Source organism: Nyctereutes procyonoides, unplaced genomic scaffold (genome assembly GCF_905146905.1).
Source record: "Nyctereutes procyonoides isolate TBG_1078 unplaced genomic scaffold, NYPRO_anot_genome, whole genome shotgun sequence".
In the NCBI taxonomy this organism is placed as follows: domain Eukaryota; kingdom Metazoa; phylum Chordata; class Mammalia; order Carnivora; family Canidae; genus Nyctereutes; species Nyctereutes procyonoides.
The window spans coordinates 1,440,372-1,459,509 of NW_026575043.1; the positions used below are offsets into that span (position 1 = coordinate 1,440,372).

General features: G+C 45.9%; 1 protein-coding gene across 1 annotated transcript; it reads left to right on the forward strand.

Moving 5' to 3' along the window:
• The first annotated feature begins 5,680 nt into the window (after positions 1-5,680).
• POM121L2 (POM121 transmembrane nucleoporin like 2) lies at positions 5,681-9,360 on the forward strand. Its single transcript, XM_055322593.1, is given in 7 exon segments — positions 5,681-6,141; positions 6,262-6,431; positions 6,434-6,823; positions 6,826-7,035; positions 7,038-7,743; positions 7,745-8,144; positions 8,146-9,360. Coding segments are annotated over 7 exon segments (3,552 nt in total).
• Positions 9,361-19,138: the final 9,778 nt, after the last annotated feature.

Consider the following 19,138-nt stretch of genomic DNA (forward strand, 5'->3'; position numbering starts at 1 on the left):
ACAAAAAAGCAATTTTATTTCTATACACTAGCAATAAACATGTAGGCCTCAGAAATAAAATACAGTATCATTTACATAGCTTAAAAAATAACTTAGATGCCAATCTACCAGAACATGTACATGCTGGAAAATACAAAACTACAAAATGCTGATGAATGAAATCCAAGATCTAAATAAATAGAGAGATATTCTGTGTTCACTGATTGGAAGCCTAAGAGATGTCAAGTCTTCTCAAAATTAGATACAGGTTTAACATAATTCTTTTTTTTTTTTTAATTTATGATAGTCACACACACACACAGAGAGGCAGAGGGAGAAGCAGGCTCCATGCATCGGGAGCCCGATGTGGGATTCGATCCCAGGTCTCCAGGATGGTGCCCTGGGCCAAAGGTAGGCGCCAAACCGCTGTGCCACCCAGGGATCCCTGGTTTAACATAATTCTTATCAAAATCCAGGTGAGGTTTTTTTTTAGATACAAACATGACTACTTTAAAATTTCTATGGAAAGTCAAATGAGTTAGAATAAAACAATTTTGAGAAAAAGAGAAACAAAGTGGAAGAAATCACTCTTATTATTTCAAGACTTATTTTACAGCCACAGTAGTAAAGATTGTGCATTACTGGCAGAGGGATAGGCATATAAGTCAAAGAAACAGTATAGAGAAACCATAAATCATCACATACAAATACAGCCAAGTTATATTTAACGGAAGTACAAAAGGAATTTAGTGAAAGGACAAAAGTCTTAGTCTTTTAAAAAAAATGGTGGTGGAGAAATTTGATATCCATAGGCAAAAAAAAGCATGACCTCAACCTAAACCTACACTTTATTAAAAATTAACTGGAAATGATAGATTTACTGTAAAACATTAAACTATAAAAGTTTTATTTTTTTAATTTTTATTTATTTATGATAGTCACACAGAGAGAGAGAGAGAGAGGCAGAGACACAGGCAGAGGGAGAAGCAGGCCCCATGCACCGGGAGCCTGACGTGGGACTCGATCGCGCCCTGGGCCAAAGGCAGGTGCTAAACTGCTGCGCCACCCAGGGATCCCACTATAAAAGTTTTAGAAAAAAATAAAATTGGAGGACTTCAGGCTTGGAGAGTCTTAGACATGACACCAAAAACACAAACACAGAAGACAGATTTGACTAATTGAATTTCATCAAAACTAAAAGCTGTTGCTCTGCAAAGTACTCTCTTAAGAGGATAAAAAGGTCAGTTACAGATGGGAGAAAATGTTTGCAAACCACATATCTGGCAAAGACTCATATCTAGAATATACAAAGAACTCTCAAACACAACACTGAAACAACAATGAATTACAAAATCGGCAGAAGACATGAAAAGACATTTCACCAAAGAGGATATACAAATGGCACATGAAAAGATGTTCAATATCACTAGTCATTTAGAAAGTATGAATTAAGATCATGGTGAAGTATCACTGCACGTCTGTTAGAAGAGTTAAAATAACAAATTTTATTTGTTTGACATTGCCTATGGCTGGCAAGGATGCAGAGAAACTGCATCTGTCACGCATGGCTGATGGCATTTGGGAAATGGTGAAGCCACTTGGGAAAGCAGTTTGGCAGTTTCTTAAAGAAGTGACACATGACACTTACTATACAATCCAGCAATTCCACTCTCAGGCATTTATCCTCGGAATAATGAAAACTTAGGTCTACACAAAAACCATACATTATTTTTCAGAGAAGCTTTATTTGTAATAGCCTAAACCTAGAAATAACAAATGGGTTTCTCAGCAGGTGATTGGTTAAACCAACGGTGGTACACATCTATTCCATGGAATACAACTCAACAGTTTAAAAAAAAAAAAGAACGAACTACCAATGTATGCAACAATTTAGATGGATCTCAAGGGCATTGTGCTAAATGAAAAAAGCCAATCTTCAAAGGTCGCATACTTTTTTTTTTTATCTCTCGTATATATCATTCTCAAAATGACATTAGAGGGATGAGAAACAGATTGGTGGTTACAGGAGTTAAGGATGATGGGGAGTGGTGGGTGGAGAGAAAGCAGGAGAGAGATCTTTGTGGGTAATGCAATAGCTTTGTAACTTGGTTGCAGTAGTGGTTACACACACAAAAAATTACACATACAACAAAATGACAGGGAACAATTGGACTATATACATACATAGCAATGGAAGGTAACAATTACTCATCCTAGGAAAAATGGAAGGGGAACTTAATATACAAATATCTTCGAGGTATTCACAGAGAAAGGAGGGCATCTATCTAAAGCCTTTGGATTCATTGGTCCTGCCATATGACCAAAGGCCAGGGCAGGAGTAATTCTATAGAGACAGGAGGTAAGAATTCTCCAAGTAGAGAATCCAGTATGTTGGGTGCAAGAATTCTTCAGCAGGTGAAGGAGAAAAGAAATCACCTCACATGTATAGGATAGATGTGGAAAAAGCTGAATCAGAGAGGATTTCTTTTCTTTTTTTTTTAAATGATGATTTTTCTTTTTTATTATTATTTATTTATGATAGTCACAGAGAGAAAGAGGCAGAGACACAGGCAGAGGGAGAAGCAGGCTCCATGCACCGGGAGCCTGACGTGGGATCCGATCCTGGAGACCCGGGATCGCGCCCTGGGCCAAAGGCAGGCTCCAAACCGCTGTGCCACCCAGGGATCCCGCCATGGAAGTTTATTAAGCAGGTACAGAGAAAGCTCTCAGGAGTAAAAGGGGTCCCAACAAGGCTGCCACTGAAGGCTTTTTTGGGTTGGCCTTTTATTGAGAACCTAATCAAGGAGCCCATGGCCTTGAGATTTCTTTGTGCTGTCTTGAGTGATTGACATATAGCTGCTTTGGGGTCTGGTGAGTTTCTGTGATTATGTGCTAATCATCAAAGGGAGATACTCCCTAGCATTTCGGAGCTAGGGAGCCTGGTGGTTGTTTTGTTTTTGTTTTTGTTTTTCTGTATTTGCTGCTTTATCTCTGTTTCCTTGGGATGCCTGACTCTGGGGCCTCTCAGTGTCCTTGGGATTTATGGGAGCCCAGAGATTGGTGGGAGCCTGGCTCTGAGCCTTTCCCGTATCTTTCCTTGCCTAGGTCCATCTGTTTCTACTTCAAGAAGAACAAGTTGCCCGTGGTCTGGTTCCGGTCTCTGGGCTCCCTCCTTTTTCACCTCAAGTCTGGGAAAACAAATCTGAATTCAAGGCCATCCTTGTCCTGGTCTTGGCCTGAGGAAATCTTCGCTAAACAGAAGCTCCATCCCACCTGGACTGCCTTAAGAAGGCCCAAATTTAAAGGCCGTTTGAAATGAGAGCCTCCTTGGAAGCAAGGGAAATCCGAAATCGGCCCAGAGGTGACTAGCAGTGTTTCTTCGTCTGTTTCCGCCAGGGGACGCTGGTCTAGGGGAGTTGCCCGGTTCCCCAGGCTGCGGCCAGAGCTGCAGCAGCTGGGTGGGCAAGGGGTGCGCGCCCCAGCTCTGCCGGGGGAAGGCTGCCTCTGCCCGGGCTCCGCCCCGGGAAGGGGCACCCCCCGCTCCCCCCGCCCCCGGCCCCCCGCCCCGGCCGCCTGAGCTGTGCAGTGCGTGTGCGCGCCCCGGCTCTGCCCCGGGAGGGCTTTGCGCGCCGCTGGGAATCCGAGAAAGGCTGTCGCTGTGCCGCTGCGCTCACCACTCCCCAGAGGGAAAACGTTGCAGAGGCTGCTCCTTCAGTTTAATTGAGGACGCTGAAATGGAGTAACACGGCCTAGCCTTGTGAATGAGTGAATTCATTATTGCACATCATGCAAAATTTGACATTTGTAAAGATGAGAGGTGTACAGCTGTCCAGACGGGCCCTGGGACCTAACACAGAGGCAGCGACACACGAGGTCTAGTGTTCCGAGAAGTCCTAACAAGTTCTGCTCTCTGATAAAAGCCACAGGAAATGGAAGCTTATGTCTTTATTAGTTAAACATTTTTTAATTTCTGTGTGTGTGCCTGTCACAACGGTTCCAAACGAGATCCAACTGAAATTGTGGCCACCATATCATCATTTGAGCAATAAATTGGGTTTATTCCTTCTATTTGGGAGCATCGTCCTTGTGAAAATCTGTGCCCTTGCAAGCAAATAAAAATAACCATATATATTATATATATATATATATATATATATATATATATATTTTATCCAAATGGTGGTCCATGAGACTTTTAAGGAGGAAACATGGGAAGTAGTCAACACGATTCTTCTCTGATTGATGGTAAGTAGCAGGGTCGGCTCCACGACTTCCAGATTCCGCCGGAGTTTTGCTCGGCGCGCTGTTCCTCGGCTCTCTGAGCAAAGAGCAGCTCCAGAAGAATAAACAAAATTAAGGGCAAAAAGAATAGTTTCCCGAGCTTGGACATTGTTTGGCAGGTTGGAAAAGCGCAGCCCCGAAGAGACGGCCCTCGGCCACCTGGTGGTGAAAGAGCGGATCTCTGACACATGGAAGAAAGGAGGGTGGCAAAAGCTATCAGAAAGGAAAACATTCAGAAAAAAAAAAGAATTTTCTCAACACAGAAAAGGTGATTGATCTTCATCATTAACAGAATAAATAGGAAAACTGGGACAGCAAGCAGAGTGGCGCAGTGGAAGCGTGCTGGGCCCATAACCCAGAGGTGGGTGGATCAAAAACCATCCTCTGCTACAGAGCTTATACTTGCTTCTCATTGCTGAATTTTACTCATTAGGCTATAAGCCCCAAAGCCACTGTCTAGATCTTTCATATCGCCCTCTAATTTGGGCCCAGCCATCTTTGAAATCATGCTGTCTCCCAGTGGGCAATTCTCAAACTCATTCACCTGTCTGAAGTTCCCAGAATTGTAAAATGTCTTCCATCCAATAAAAAGTTCCCAGAATTGTAAAATGCCTGCCTAGTGAACACTAATCTAGAGCCCCGGCTCAGGGTCTTTACCCGGTCCCTGCCCTGGGCTCCCCTCCCCCAGCTGACCTCCTGGTGCTGGGTCCTACCGCCCTTCTCTCTACCTCCTGGGGAAGCCACCAGGGAACTTTCCGGGTTAAATGTAATGGCGGCTCGAGTATCCGCTGGGGTTGGGGAGCCCTGGGGCTGACCCTGTGGTCACTTTATCTGTGAAAAAGAGACTCTGGCATTTGGTTCAGGATGGGTTGGAGTCTAGAGAGGCTGGCAGCGCATACACCGTCGGGAAAGCACTTAACGAAAGTCGTTATTTGGAAGGACCCAGGCCTCTGGGCGCCCAGCAGAGGAGTGAGAGCAGCCTCGGGCCTGGACTCTGGGGAAGCACAAGACTTCTGCCCTTTCCTTTGTCCAGACATGGCTGTACCTCGGGTCTTTTATTCAGAAACTTTGTACTTTTAACTTAATGGAACACGGAGAATTTTTCTTTCCCGAGGGCAGACTCCAGGAGTAGATTCATCCACAGACAGTCACGAAGGACTCGAGAAGGGAATCTATCCGGCCCCTGGGAGGAGGGCGTCCCTCCGGTCTTTCACGCGTGTCTCCCGTCCTGACCTGCTCCTACCCGGGCCCGAAGCCAGAGCCCTAGACTCGCTGCGCCCGGAGCCACCCGGCTCTGGGTCCCTCTCCAGGGTCCTCCTGTCGTCCCGCCTGCAATTGGAGGGTGACCAGGATTCGGACCTCGGGAAGACCCTGGACCGGTCCGGGAGGTCGTAGCATTCGGAGCTCGTCCTCCCGGCGCATGATCGGCCCTGGAGACGAAAACGTAGAGGCAGCAGGAAAGGAGAAGCGAGGGAAACGTGTGATCCCTGAATTCGGTGTACAGGGTTGCAGGCTGCTCGGAGCCCCGGGTCTGTTCTCCAGCCCTGCGCACCCCGAGCGCCGCCAGCACCCACCCTGCGGGGCTGGGACCTCACGGCTCACCCCGACTCTGGGGAACCTGCGAGCTGACCCATCCGTGCCGGGGCCGCACGCCTGGACCCCTGAGCGGCCGCAGTCAGAGCTGGAGACCCGTCGGCAACTCGGCTGCAGCTCCGGGAGGGCGCGGGGACTCGGGCCGCACGGTCCCTGGCGGCGCTCTGGGCACCCAGCGAGATCGCGCGCTCCCTCCTGGCGGGTCCCCCGCGCGCCGCCGAGAGCGCACAGGCCTGAGCGCCCCGCTGAAGCCTCAGAACCGCACAGCGAGCTGCTGGAGCTGCGGCGGTCACTCTCCCCTGTCCCCATGGGGCTGCCGAGCGCCCCGAGACCCGCGCACTTTCCTTGCGCCGGGATCCCGTTCAACCGTCAGCGGAACAAGGCGCGCTCCGACTCCGGCTGAGTCAGTCAGAAACCTCGGGAACCGACCCACCTCATCGCTCCTCATGGGCAGTTACTGGGCAAGCTGGGGTCCCCGCCGTCGTCCCCACCAGAGGTGCGCACGGGCGAGACCGGGAGGCCGCCGAACCGCCGACCGGCTCAGCCGCTTCAACAGGTCCACCGGGTTCGGCAAGTCCATGCGCCTGCCCTGCCCTGCGGCACAGACCTGGGAGGAAGCCGCCAAACTGCGACCCTGCCAGTCCCACCGCGTGGGTGGCCAGTGAGTCTTGCAGGCGCTTTCCCATGGAGAGGGCCCACAATTCCACTGTGGGGCCCCTTCCCTCGGACTGGTGGGAGAGCTACCTCCAGCGGACTATCTGGTCTCTGCGGCACGCCGGAGCCGTGTGCAGCCCGGTGACCATCAAGATAGCACCTCCCGAGCCGAAAGTGCTTCTCTCCAGCCCTCCAGCAGAGGTGAGGGACTCCGCAGGATCCTCACCCTCGGAGAAGCCCCCAGACCCATGTGCCAAGGAGACAGTGCTGAGGGCCCTCAGAGAGTGCAAGAAAGGGAGGGAGAGGTTGGAAGAACCACCGCGTCGTTGGCTTGCCAGGTAAGGGAAGGAGTCCCTGAGGCCAGACCATCCACATTTAAGCCCCTGATGAAAAATGGAGTCCTCACTTCTTTTGTGCCCACGCCTGGGGCTCTGAAGAGAAGCCTCAACTCCTGGAGCTCAGATCACAGCTTGAACGAGAGGCCCAGTTGCTCCTCCGTGAACTCCTTGGCCAGCACATGCACAGGTGGCCCCTCCGCTCCAGGAGAAATGCTATCGCAAGTTCCTACAGCTCTTCTAGAGCTTTCTCTGAGTCTCGGAAGAGAAGTGTTCCCAGTGCCTCCCTGCAGCCACCAGAAAGGCCTGTAAAAAAGAAAGGCAAGGGTCATCATTCTCACTCTCTGGTCCTGATGTACTCGGACCAGTTCCCAGCAGCATCTGGGGAACCAAGTCTGCAGACGCCTCAGCTTTTCTCTAGCCCTGGGAACCTGCTGTCACAGACCCCACCTGCCCAGCTAGGGAATGCAGACCCTAAAGGGGACCTGGCCTTACGGAAAAAAGGTAGACTCCAGTGGAGCAATCCAGCCAGAGAGGAGACGCCTGAGGGCACCACCCACTCAGGCTCTGACACTTGGTCTGCTGCTCAGCCTTCGCTGTCTCTTCCCATGCCTCCTGCAGGCACAGCTCCAACCCAGGGCACAAATCCACAGATGGAAAGCTTAGCAGACAGGCAGGAGCCTCCTGGGGAGGATGTCAGTGTAGCCCATTCACCTCTGGAGGTCTGGAGACTGCTGTCTTCACATGGCTTCCCCTGCATGCAGTCAGGGCCCCTGCTGGGCACTTCTTCAGACTCACATCCCACAGCCACATTCATCTTGCTGACCCCAGTTTCTCCCACCTGTCCAGTCACTGATGCCACATGGCCCTCATCTCCCTCTCCTAGGACTCCCATGCCCCCCACCCCCCACACCGCCAACACTTCCTGTGCAAAGTACTTTGTTTGGAGTGAGTAGCCCAGCTCCGCATTTTCCTGCATCTTCATGTCCTGCTGCAACTTCTGCTGGCCCCACAGTGAGCCCTGTTTGGGGGCCCCAACCCTACAGTGAGATCAGAGGTTCCTTATATTCCAGCACTTCTGTGGTGGCTGCAGCATCTTCAACTCCAGCTGTCTTCGCTCCCACCTTCATGCCTATCTTTGGTGGCCTAGGACCTCTGAAAACTCTGCCTAGGATAGCTCACTTCTCTTTCAAGCAAACCTCTCCTCCAGCTCCTCCCACTTCTACCCATCTGCCCCATAGCCTGGTCAAGACGACTTCTGTAGTCATGGCCACCACCCCAGCCAGCACATCCAAAGACTCTTTTTTTCACACAGCCTTTGGATTTTGGTGTCGTGAATGTTACCAGTACCATGGACAGCACTTACTCCATCCCTTCTACTTGCCACACTTTACTTCTTGGGGCTGCCTGTGCCTTCAGAGCCAGCTTCTCTCCAGACACAAGTTTCATCTTCCCACCACAGCAGCGTGCTACCATTCCCACCGTACACACAGTCACCATCTTTAGCCAGGTTCTTACCAGTGCTGCCCAGATATCCCCAAATAAAAGCACTGCCAATTTTCGGGGTGTGGGTGATCCTCTTTCAGCCTCAGCCCTGGTCACCACAAACCAGCCCTCATTATCATCCAGCATCTCCAATCCAACCTCAGCATTTGCAGTTTCCTTGGGGTCAGGCTCGAGGCCATCTTTCCCACTCTTCCCAGGAGCCACCTCCCAGCCAGCATTCAGGGCTACAGGTAGGCAGAAGCCAGGAGCCCTCCAACCAGCCCTGGGCCCAAGCTTCAGTAGCTCTTTCATTTTTGGAGACTCTGCAGTGGTGTCCCCAACCTCAACCCTAACTCCAGCTCAGCCAGACTTCAGCAGTACCACGCAGTCACCCTGTGGGGGTATGACACCCTCAGCCTCCACCTTTCACATCCCTGCCAGCATCTTGCCAAATTTGGGCAGTACTCTAGCAGGTTTTCCCTTTGGTCAACCTAGTACAACTGATATTGGAGTTGTCAACCAGACCCACCAGAATGGGGCTTGTGGTTCAGTGTTCGGCAGCACAGCCCCACGACCTTTTGCCTTTGGGGTATTGGTGACCCCTATGGACTGTGGGGAGATTGGGATCAGTGCCCCAGACATGAGCTCCAACTCTGGAGCATTCAGCATTGGAGCGGTGCCAAGTGGGACAACTAGCACCATCACACCCTTTGGAAAAGGCTGTAGCCAGAACACCCAAGGCCTGACCAGCCAGAACACACCTTTTGTCGTGGGGAGGGCCAGCATCTCTGCAAGAAAGACTATGTCTGGGGGCCCCTGCATGGCCCCCTTTGCTCAGAGCATGCCTGTCCCTGGGCCAATACAGACTAACAGTAGCCTTGGCTTTGGGATGCCCTCTCCACTTGCTCAGGGTTCTCCTGGGAGAGGACCTTTCAGATCATCAGCCTCTTCATTTTCCATTGGTGCAAAATCAAAACCCCCAAAGAATTGGGGGCAAGCGCATTCCCGAAGGCATCATGCACACAAGAAATAGTCTGTGTCCCCTGTCCCTAGTCTGGACCTAAGTATTGTGAAGAGCCTTGGTGTCTTCCAATTCTCTAAAGCAAACATACCCCAGATCTAAGGCTAGAGCTTTACATATTCACCCTGTGGGTCCAAATTTATAATCTAGAAAAAGGTGAAGGACCAAGATATCTAGTGGTAACAGCAGAATGAAACTGGATGGGACCAAACCTTTTGATTGAGGAAGTTCTTCTCCTTGGCTGCTCCTCTCTGGGTCAGGTGTGAGCTCAGGGAACAGACATGCCAGGAAGGCAGCAAGTAGAGCTCACATTCTCTTGCATCTTTGGGGGGAGGAACAGATTCTCTGTAAATCTCAGCCTACTTTCATTTAGCCCTAAGAAGTAGTTCTCTTTCTCTTATCCCCCAGGGATGCCCATCCTCACTCCTCACTGCTTTATTCTTCAATGAGTTCTTGGAAGAGCTTTTGATGTAATTTGACCTTGAATCAGATGAAATCTGACGTCATTTTCCATGATTGATCAACCCTTGAGGGCCCTTATATGTACTGCTCTTGCTGTGTCACCTCCTCCCACCAAGTTGTTTTAATCTTTCCCCAGGAGAAGTGATGCTCCAGCCCCATCCTCCCCCTCCTGCCGATTTAGCCCCTAACACATTGGTAGGGTCAAGACTCAGTCTGTCAGATCCCAGTGGTCACTCATCATTCCAGAAAAGGGAAGCTCTCGGGCAGTTTCCCTCCAGGCTTGGAGCAAGCCACCTGGGCCTTCTGCTTGCCACTCTCCATTGTGTCTATGCAGAAACTCGCTCTCACCATTTTGTCTGACACTACTGTGCCTTTTGTAGTGTCAGCTGAGTTTGGAGGAGGATGGCTTGTAGGAGTGATGCTATGTGGATAGAACCAGAGCACCTGTGGAAAGGTTTCTGGGACCTGGCTGATTGTATAGGGCAAGAACCACTTAATGGCTACAAGTGTTGATCCCTGAATTCACAACAGTGTTTTGACTTTAAGGGATGACTTGTCATGAAGTTATAGAGCCTAGAGAGGGGAGGACAGGGTTCTTCTCTCTATAGGTCATGATCCCTTCCAGTATGAGCCAGAAATGCCCAATTAGGGAGCCAAAGTTTATATTTCAAATTTTCTTTGAATTCGTACCTCATAAAATCACCTTTCCACATTCATATCTCTCCTGGAAAGGACAGGCAGTACAGGAGCCTATTGGATCTGAGGACAAAGGGAGAAAGGGGAAACAGTAGATACTTCAGCAGACTTCTCCTGGAAGGTCTGTGAGTGAGTGCTATTCCTTAGCACTTCCTAGTGGGAGTGGGGAAAGAGGCAAGAATGACTCCCTGAATACATCTATCTCCTGTTTCATGAATACCTTGGAAGAGGTCCAATTGGAAAAATAAGCAATCTTAAATTGGTTGATAAAATAAAAATAAATTGTTAAAATAAGTATATGATACAGGAATTACTATTCAACTTCTATCAATAGAGAGGCAGAAAGATGTTAAGAAACTTGCCCAAGACTACCCAGTTAGTAAAGGCTAGATTTGGGATTTAAAGCCTAATGACTCCAAAGTCCTTGGTCACTTCTTCCCTACTATAGCAGATCACCAAAGTTAGAGCTCTACTGTACAAGTATGTCTCACTCTAAATATCTCTGCTGTTTCAATTTTTTAAGGCATCCCATGACTCAAGATTGCCACATTACAGAGTGGGGAAAGAGGAAAATACAAGATTTTGTCTTTATATGATAATTTAACATTTATCTAGTGAGGACTACATGCTCTGTATTGTGCTTTTATCAGACATTCAGAAGCAAAGGACAAATCCTGTTTGGGAAAATTAAGTGAGTGGTGACATTGGTAAGTAAGCCAACAAATCCAATGTAAATGACCAATGCCACGGGTATGGAAGCAGAGCAGAAGGTCATCTTATTTCAGACTCAGAACTTCAAACCTGTCTTAGTGTGTTCTGAGCACCAAGTGGAAAAGGCATTGGAGGCCAAAGACAGAGCATGTGCACAGACAGTTCTGAAAGACAGAGCAGATCTATTGAGTTGACTTCCAAGGAGATACAGGGATCCTTCTAAGTGCGGCTGGGAAGAAGCCAATCGATCTTGGGGCAGATTGTGGGCATGCTGACAAACATGGGGCAGTATGGACAGTGTTCTAATGTAGAGCTATAGGAAGATTTTAAGCAGGGAAGACACAAGTTTGGGTTTGACTGTTCTGGCTGTCACACAAGGGAGGAATCACGCAGGGACAGACTGGAAGCTTGGAGACGCATGGGATAGTGTGAAGACACTTAAAGATGTGAGTTCCAACTAGTCGCTAACAATGACTGCTAGCCAGGTAGTAAGAGGACAGAGGTTAAGGAGCAGGAACTGGTAACAGACTGCATGGTTGTGGACAGACGAGAGTATCAAATGATGGAAAGAGGGAGCTGAAGAAGACAGATTCTTAGCCACCTGGCCTGGAAGACTGGGTAACACAGTTTGGGCAGAATGCATGGAATTTCACATAGATTGTGAAATGACTATAGAATGTGAAGGAAATGTTCAGACTATTCAATCATTCACTCAAAAAACACTGGCCATCTGATATTGGTTCCTAGGCACTCTTCTAATATATGAGATGTTTCAGTGACAGACAAAATTCCTATTCTCACGGAGCTTTTATTCTGGGTGGTGATAAAAATAAATAATAAATGTAATAGAAAGTAACTACTAGGTGAAAGAGATGGTAAATGGCGTGGCCTAAATATAGAGCAAACAGGGAGGGTTGATTAAGAATTTCATCTGAGGTCTTTTGAGAAATTGACATCTGAGCAAAGATGGTAATTCAACCACAGACCTAGTCATGCCAGCGAATGAGGGAAGAGGACCCCAGACAAGAAGAAAACTGGTCCGAGACTTCAGAGTGGGATGTGGAGCACAGGGAGGCTTTGGGGCAGAGAAGTGACATTGTTTGACTACTTTTAGGTATTATTCTGACTGCTGGCTGAGATGAGACTGCAGAGTAAGCAGGCAGAGTAAGCAGGCAGACTGCAGAGTAAGTAAGGCAGTGGGAGGAAAGTTCTAGAGGAGTCCAGGTGAGAGATAATGGTGGCCTAGACCAGAAAGGTCATAATGGAAGTGGTGAGAAGTGGTCAGATATGGTATATATTTTCAGAGATTTACTCTTAAATTGGTTTCGAGGTGTGAGATGAAGAGATGAGCCCAGGAGAAAGCTAAGGTTTTTGGTTTGGGCAACTGAATGGATAGACTGACTGGGTAGGGGGGCTGTAGAAAGATTTGAGCCTTGTCAATGTGTATTAGAATATGGCCATCTGGGAAAGAGATGTTATTCTTTAGGAGGAGGGGATAGAAGGTGAATTAGTGGTGATAGAGGTGATAGAAGACAGAATTAGGGTTTTTTGATTGGCAGGAAGTTAATGAATTTCTCAACTGTAATTGGTATAAGAAGCTCAATTCTACAAAAACATACTGCTGCTTAATTTCATACAATTAACAAAAATGAATTCCAGATGTATTAAGATTCTAAGAGTATGTAATAAAATTATTTTAAAAATCAGAAGAAGGGATCCCTGGGTGGCGCAGCGGTTTGGTGCTTGCCTTTGGCCCAGGGCGCGATCCTGGAGACCCGGGATCGAAATCCCACGTCAGGCTCCCGGTGCATGGAACCTGCTTCTCCCTCTGCCTATGTCTCTCTCTCTATCTCTCTGTGACTATCATAAATAAATAAAAATTTAAAAAAATCAGAAGAAAATATAGATTATGTTTGTATCCTGGGGACAAGGAAGTCCTTCTTACAACCAAAAATAAGAAAAATTACTTATATATCTATGTTAAAATTAAGAAACTTTGTAATAAAAAAGACTCCAAAACATAAAGACTTGTGAAACTGGGAGAAGGGCTTTCAGCAAATAGGATATATATATATATATATATATATATATATATATATATATATATATATATATGAAACATATATATATTGGAAATATATAATGGAAATATATATAATGGATATATATATATAGTCACCATATCAAGAAGAAAAAAAGCAAAAAGCAAGGAACTCAGAAGAAAACTAGGAAGGAGTGTAAATATAAAATTCAGAAAAGAGGTACTGTTCTTTTTTTATAAAGGATTCTAAACTGACTAGCAATTAGTGAGTGAAAATTTGAAATGTAATATTGCTTTAAAAAGTTCATGGGGTGCCTGGATGGCTCAATCGGTGAAGTGTCTGCCTTCACCTTAGGTCATGATCTTGGGGTCCTGGGATTCAGCCTCCTGTCAGGCTCCCTGCTCAGCAGGGTGTCTGCTTTTCCCTCTCCCTCTGCCTGTTGCTCTGCCTGCTTATGTTCTTTTTCTTTGTGTCAAATAAATAAAAGGTTTAAAAAATATTCAGGATAGAGCAAGTGGGCAAGTGTGAGAGAGAACAGTCATTCAAATATACTATAGGTAAAAATGTAAGTTGATCTATTGATAGAAATGAAGACAACTTACTTGACTTGTGCCAGAAGAAGAAATGAATTACCCTGAAGGAGATGGTCCCTATGGAGCCAAAATAACCCAACCCAACCCAAACTCAGAAAGAAACAACACAGAAACAGAGCCTACCGAGCAGGATCTTTCAGGGTTTGTGCAGCACTATGATGAGGAGGATGCACTTTTCAGTCTGGGAGGAGCAGCATTAGAGCATTAGCCCACAGTGACATAGGTTCTGTAGGTGGTCAGGGACATATTGCCATGCCCACGACAGCCTGGATGAGTTCCCCCTGGAAATTCTTCTCCCATGGCTCCAATGCTAGGCTCAACAAGCAACCTCCAGTTTCCTTTTTTTTTTTTTTAAAGATTTTATTTATTTATTCATGAGAGACACACACAGAAAGAGGCAGAGACACAGGCAGAGGAGAAGAAGGCTCCTTACAGGGAGTCTGATGTGGAACTCGATCCCCAAACTAGGATTATGTCTTGAGCCAAAGGCAGACGCTCAACCACTGACCCACCCCGGCGTCCCTCCACTTTCCTAATTAGATTATTTTGACACCTCAACCTGAAGACCACAATGGATCCCATTAGTTATTTCACTATAAAGGTATAGCTCCTACAGGCACTTAAAACTACATCTGCAAAGATTGTTTTGTGGGTTATTTTGTTATGATTTTTTCTTGACAGCCTTATCAGCTTCTCTGATGAACCTTCTCTTCCCTGACATAATTCCTAGTTTCTAGACTGGCAGTGCTGAGTGCTATAGCCTATGAAGCCAGGTTGTACTAGCTTTCTACTGCTGCATAACACATGACCCCAAACTTAGCAGCTTAAAACAACACACATTAGGGCTACCTGGGTGCCTCAGTGGTTGAGCATCTGCCTTCAGCTCAGGGTGTGATCCTGATCTGGGATCCAGTCCTGCATTGGGCTCCCTGTGAGGAGCCTGCTTCTCCCTCTGCCTATGTCTCTACCTTTCTCTGTGTGTGTCTCATGAATAATAATAAAAAAAAACCAACACATATTAGCATATAGTTACTGTGAGTGAAGAGTTTCAACATGGCTCAGCTGGGTCTTCTGCTTAGGATCTCAACAAGTGGCAATGAAGGTGTTAGTTAAGGCTGTGATCTCATCTAAGGTTGGCTGAAAAAGGAAGCACTTTCAAGAATACTCAGGTCATTGATAGAATTCTGTTCTTTGCTGCTACAGGATGGAGGATTGTCAGTTTCTTGCTGTGTGTCAGGGAAGGCTAAGCCATCGTTGCTGGCCATGTGGGCCTCCCAACATGAATAGGCCACCACTGGCCCCTTGCTTCCTAAAGCCAGGAAGAAGGGAGGTGGAGAGAGAGAGAGAGAGATGGGGTGAGGGGTAGGATTAGGGCAGGCCCCAGCAAATAGATGGGTGATACTAAGTCATGTAACTTATTCACATCATCATGTGTACGTAATCACGTACCTCCTGTCACCTTTGCCATATTCTGTTAGAAAACACAGGTCTTGCCAGACACTCAAGGGAAGAGATCACACAGAAGCATGGATATCAGGAGGGATTGTGGGGATCGTGTTGAGAGTTTGTCATGCTGGTTGGCTGGCCAGTTCATCCATCTCCACCCATGACTCTTGTGTCACATCCTACAGTATCAACGTCATGGAAAATGAAAAAAAAAAAAAAAAAAAACAAAACCCAAAAACCAACAACCCTGTTAGGCTGGGGGTGGGTGGGCATGACCATCCCATAGAAGGCTCAAAGGATTTACTGAAGAAATAGTTTTATTTTGCATAGTATTTATTGTATATACATATTTTAATATATCAGTTTTTACTTAATATTAAATTTACGTGTATTTTCCTACTACAGCAAATATAGGAGGGTAGCCTTTGGGAGACCATACATCTTTAGAGGCTCAAAATTTTTTTAACTATGCAAGCTTATATATATGAAATATACTTATTCTTTTTTTTTTAAGTAGGCTCCACACCCAGCAGACTCTCATGATTCTGAAATCAAGACCTGAGCTGAGATTAAGAGTCAGGTGCTTGACCAACTGAATCACCCAGACACCTCAGTGCTTTCTTATTCTTGAGATATCGAAATTTCCATTTTGATTGTAATTTCTCATTTATTATTATTTTTTATTATTATTTTGCAATCTAAATGAGATTTCTGCTCAAGCAAACTACCCTAGTAGAGTTGAGACCTGTATCTGTTGAACAGAAAGACAAGTTTTTTTTTTTTTTTGTATCTTTGGGGTCTCATTTTAAAGCAGACTAGACTGTACCATAAAAAATACAAATAAGCTTCATATTGAGAAAGAAGGGAATTCTAACCAAAGTGATATTGTCTTTACCCGTGTAGCCAGCAATGAATCAGACAGCTCAGCTTTGCTACCTTATAAAATTACAGCATTTTCCTGTGGCAGGTGTATGGTTTCTATTTCCATCACATTGGGTACGTTTGAGAGGAAGGCACAAAGAGGCAGTGTGGCTATGTGGAGTGGCCACATCAGGACTGGCAAATTCCCTCTTCAGTATTCCTCCTCACCCCAAAGGCCTCCACTATAAAGCCACACATATTTTTGTTCATTTGTTTGGTTTAGCTCTATTCTTTGTGACTTCCTCACAGAGAGACCATGAAGCTGGGTTTTAGAGAATCCTTAACCTTCAGAGGTGGCATCACAGAGTTTCTGACGGTGTATCTGTAGATATCATTCTCTCTCAAAAGCATGCAAGACCACCTCTCCAGTTGAACAACCACTGCTTGAACTTCTAGATTTCCCAGCGTCCATGGAACTGTGACCTCATGGACAACATGGAGAAAACTAAATCTGTTGTTTGTATACGTAAGTCGTGAAAAATACTTAACTTGGTGAGAAGGCATAATTTCTACCTAAGAATCCACTTTCCAGAAAACAAATATCTGTATTTTAGTTCTGATCTCTCTTATTATACTCCTCGAACTGATATGAAGGAAATGAATTCCTGGAAGTAATACTGTGAAGATAAATTTTCTTTCACTTGTTGCGGAGAATGCTCTCAGCACCTTTAAGTTGTCATTCTTTCCTTTTTATTACATATCTTATTTATTTATTCATGAGAGACACACAGAGAGAGGCAGAGACATAGGCAGAGGGAGAAGCAGGCTCCCTATGGGGAGTCTGAGGTAGGACTCAATCCCAGGGATCTCTACCTGAGCCAAAGGCAGACACTCAACCACTAAGCAACCCAGGCATCCCTGAGTTTGTCATTCTTTCATGCATTCAAGATGGTGATTAATCCTGCTAACATTTGCCCAAGAAGCCTTTTACAGAGAGAGAGTATTGTCTGCTGGAGGCACAGCTTAGGCACTTTTCCCAAAGACTGTTGTGAATTATCTCCTGTTCCTAAGGACCACTTCATGTTTCTACAACTTATTTTGGGAAGTTGTCTTCTGGTGGCCACTTTTGCCTTAGCTCCCTGATATATATATAGAGAGAGGGTATTTATTTTCCTTTCTCCTCTCTCTCCCCACCCTCCTTCTCTTTTGATTATTATATCTCTGTGGTCCCTTTTATCTCAGTACATTATTGAAGTATACTTTACATACAGTAAAATGCATAGATCTTAAGTGTAGATAAAGCAATTAACTTGAGATATGTATATCCCTTGTGACGACCATTTGCATCAAGATCAAGAATATTCCCATTACTCCAGAAGGCTGTCTTATGCTGCCTTACCAGTCAATACTGCATCCTGCGAGCTAATCGTTATTCTGATTTCTATTGCCAGTTTTGCTTGCTCTTAAACTTCATTTAAGTGGAATCATATAGTAGTACATCCTGTTGTGTACAGGATGTATTTTTTTTCCCAGCATGATGTTTTTGAGATTTAATTGCACTGTTACATATACAATAAAATTCACAGAAATGTATTGCTTTTATTGCTAAGTAGGATTCTATTTTATTAGTGAACCGTAGTTTACCTATGTGGTATAAGCAAACTAGATACCTGATCATATTCATAGTTAGAAGAATGTCATGCTTCACAGCATAGCCAGCAGAGTGGTGCAGTGGGGAAGCATGCCGGCCCATAACCCAGAGGCTAATGGATTGAAACCATCCTCTGCTAGGGCATCTGATTTTTCTCTCTCCCAGATCTCAGGCAGATTTTGGTCAGGTCGCAGAACCTGCTTTTCCTTTGGCAACTCCTGTGATTTTTTTTGCCACACCTTACTTAGTCTCTGCAAATGGTTAGTATTTCCCCCAAAGTTTTTATTTTTTTCAAAAGCCACTCTTTTCTCGCATTTCAAAAGAGAAGTAAATCTCTCCCTTCTTACTCTGCCAGAGGTGATAAATTTATCTGGAATTTCCAATGGATCAGCATTATACCTTTCAGAATACACACTTGTTGCCAATTATGGTTTTATATTTTCTTTACACTTGAAGGAAAAACATTTTCATTGATATCTGCCTGAAGAGTATATTGCATTTTACTTGGGCGTTAGTCATCATCTGTTCCTTGACACTTCTTTATTCAGTCCTATGTCTGATTTATCACATTTAGATCAAGTTAATGGGAATGTTTTGTGAATCCTTCTCTAAAGCAGTACATGTTGGAATAATCATGAAGACACCATCTGTATGGATTTTATGGCAAAACAGAAGCAAAGAAGTTAAATGTGAGGTGTTAAGAGAAAAATGGAAGGGAGGCATTACAGTAAAAACGTTTGTGCATCAGGATCCAATGGACAAACTCAGAAAACACACAACACAAAACAAAACATGTAAGTCTTACCACAATACTTGCAAAAATGTGTCTTTGAGGAAATTTTATTTTTGAACAATAAAGAATTTAGTGAAAGGACATGGAACGGTCACAGATTTGTGGGAACAGTGGTGAACCAGCTTCTGCTTCGGGCAGGAATAGGCTCTCTGGTTACAGAGCCCAAAAATCATGCTGCAGACCCAGACACCGTGATGGCCACGGTGGACTCCAGAGACAGCAGCTTGTTACACAAACTGTCACTGTGCAAAGCCAGAGTGCTGGACCCTGCTGCCACGGCTGCTGGGATGGATGTGCCACCACCCCTCCTTCTCAGCTCACTTGGCCCCAATTCAAAGTCCAGATCCATCTGATGGGCTGAGTCCAGACCACTGACCTGTGCCCATTGGCGAGGGAGCTGGGAAAGCAAACCTTTTCCGCTTCTGCTGTGGGAGGTGGGCTGCACCTCCCTCTGAGATGCAAAGGGTAGCAGATTTTCAAACAGGAAGATCTTGACCCTGGGATCCCAGACTAGAGTCCATGCCAGGTAGTAAGA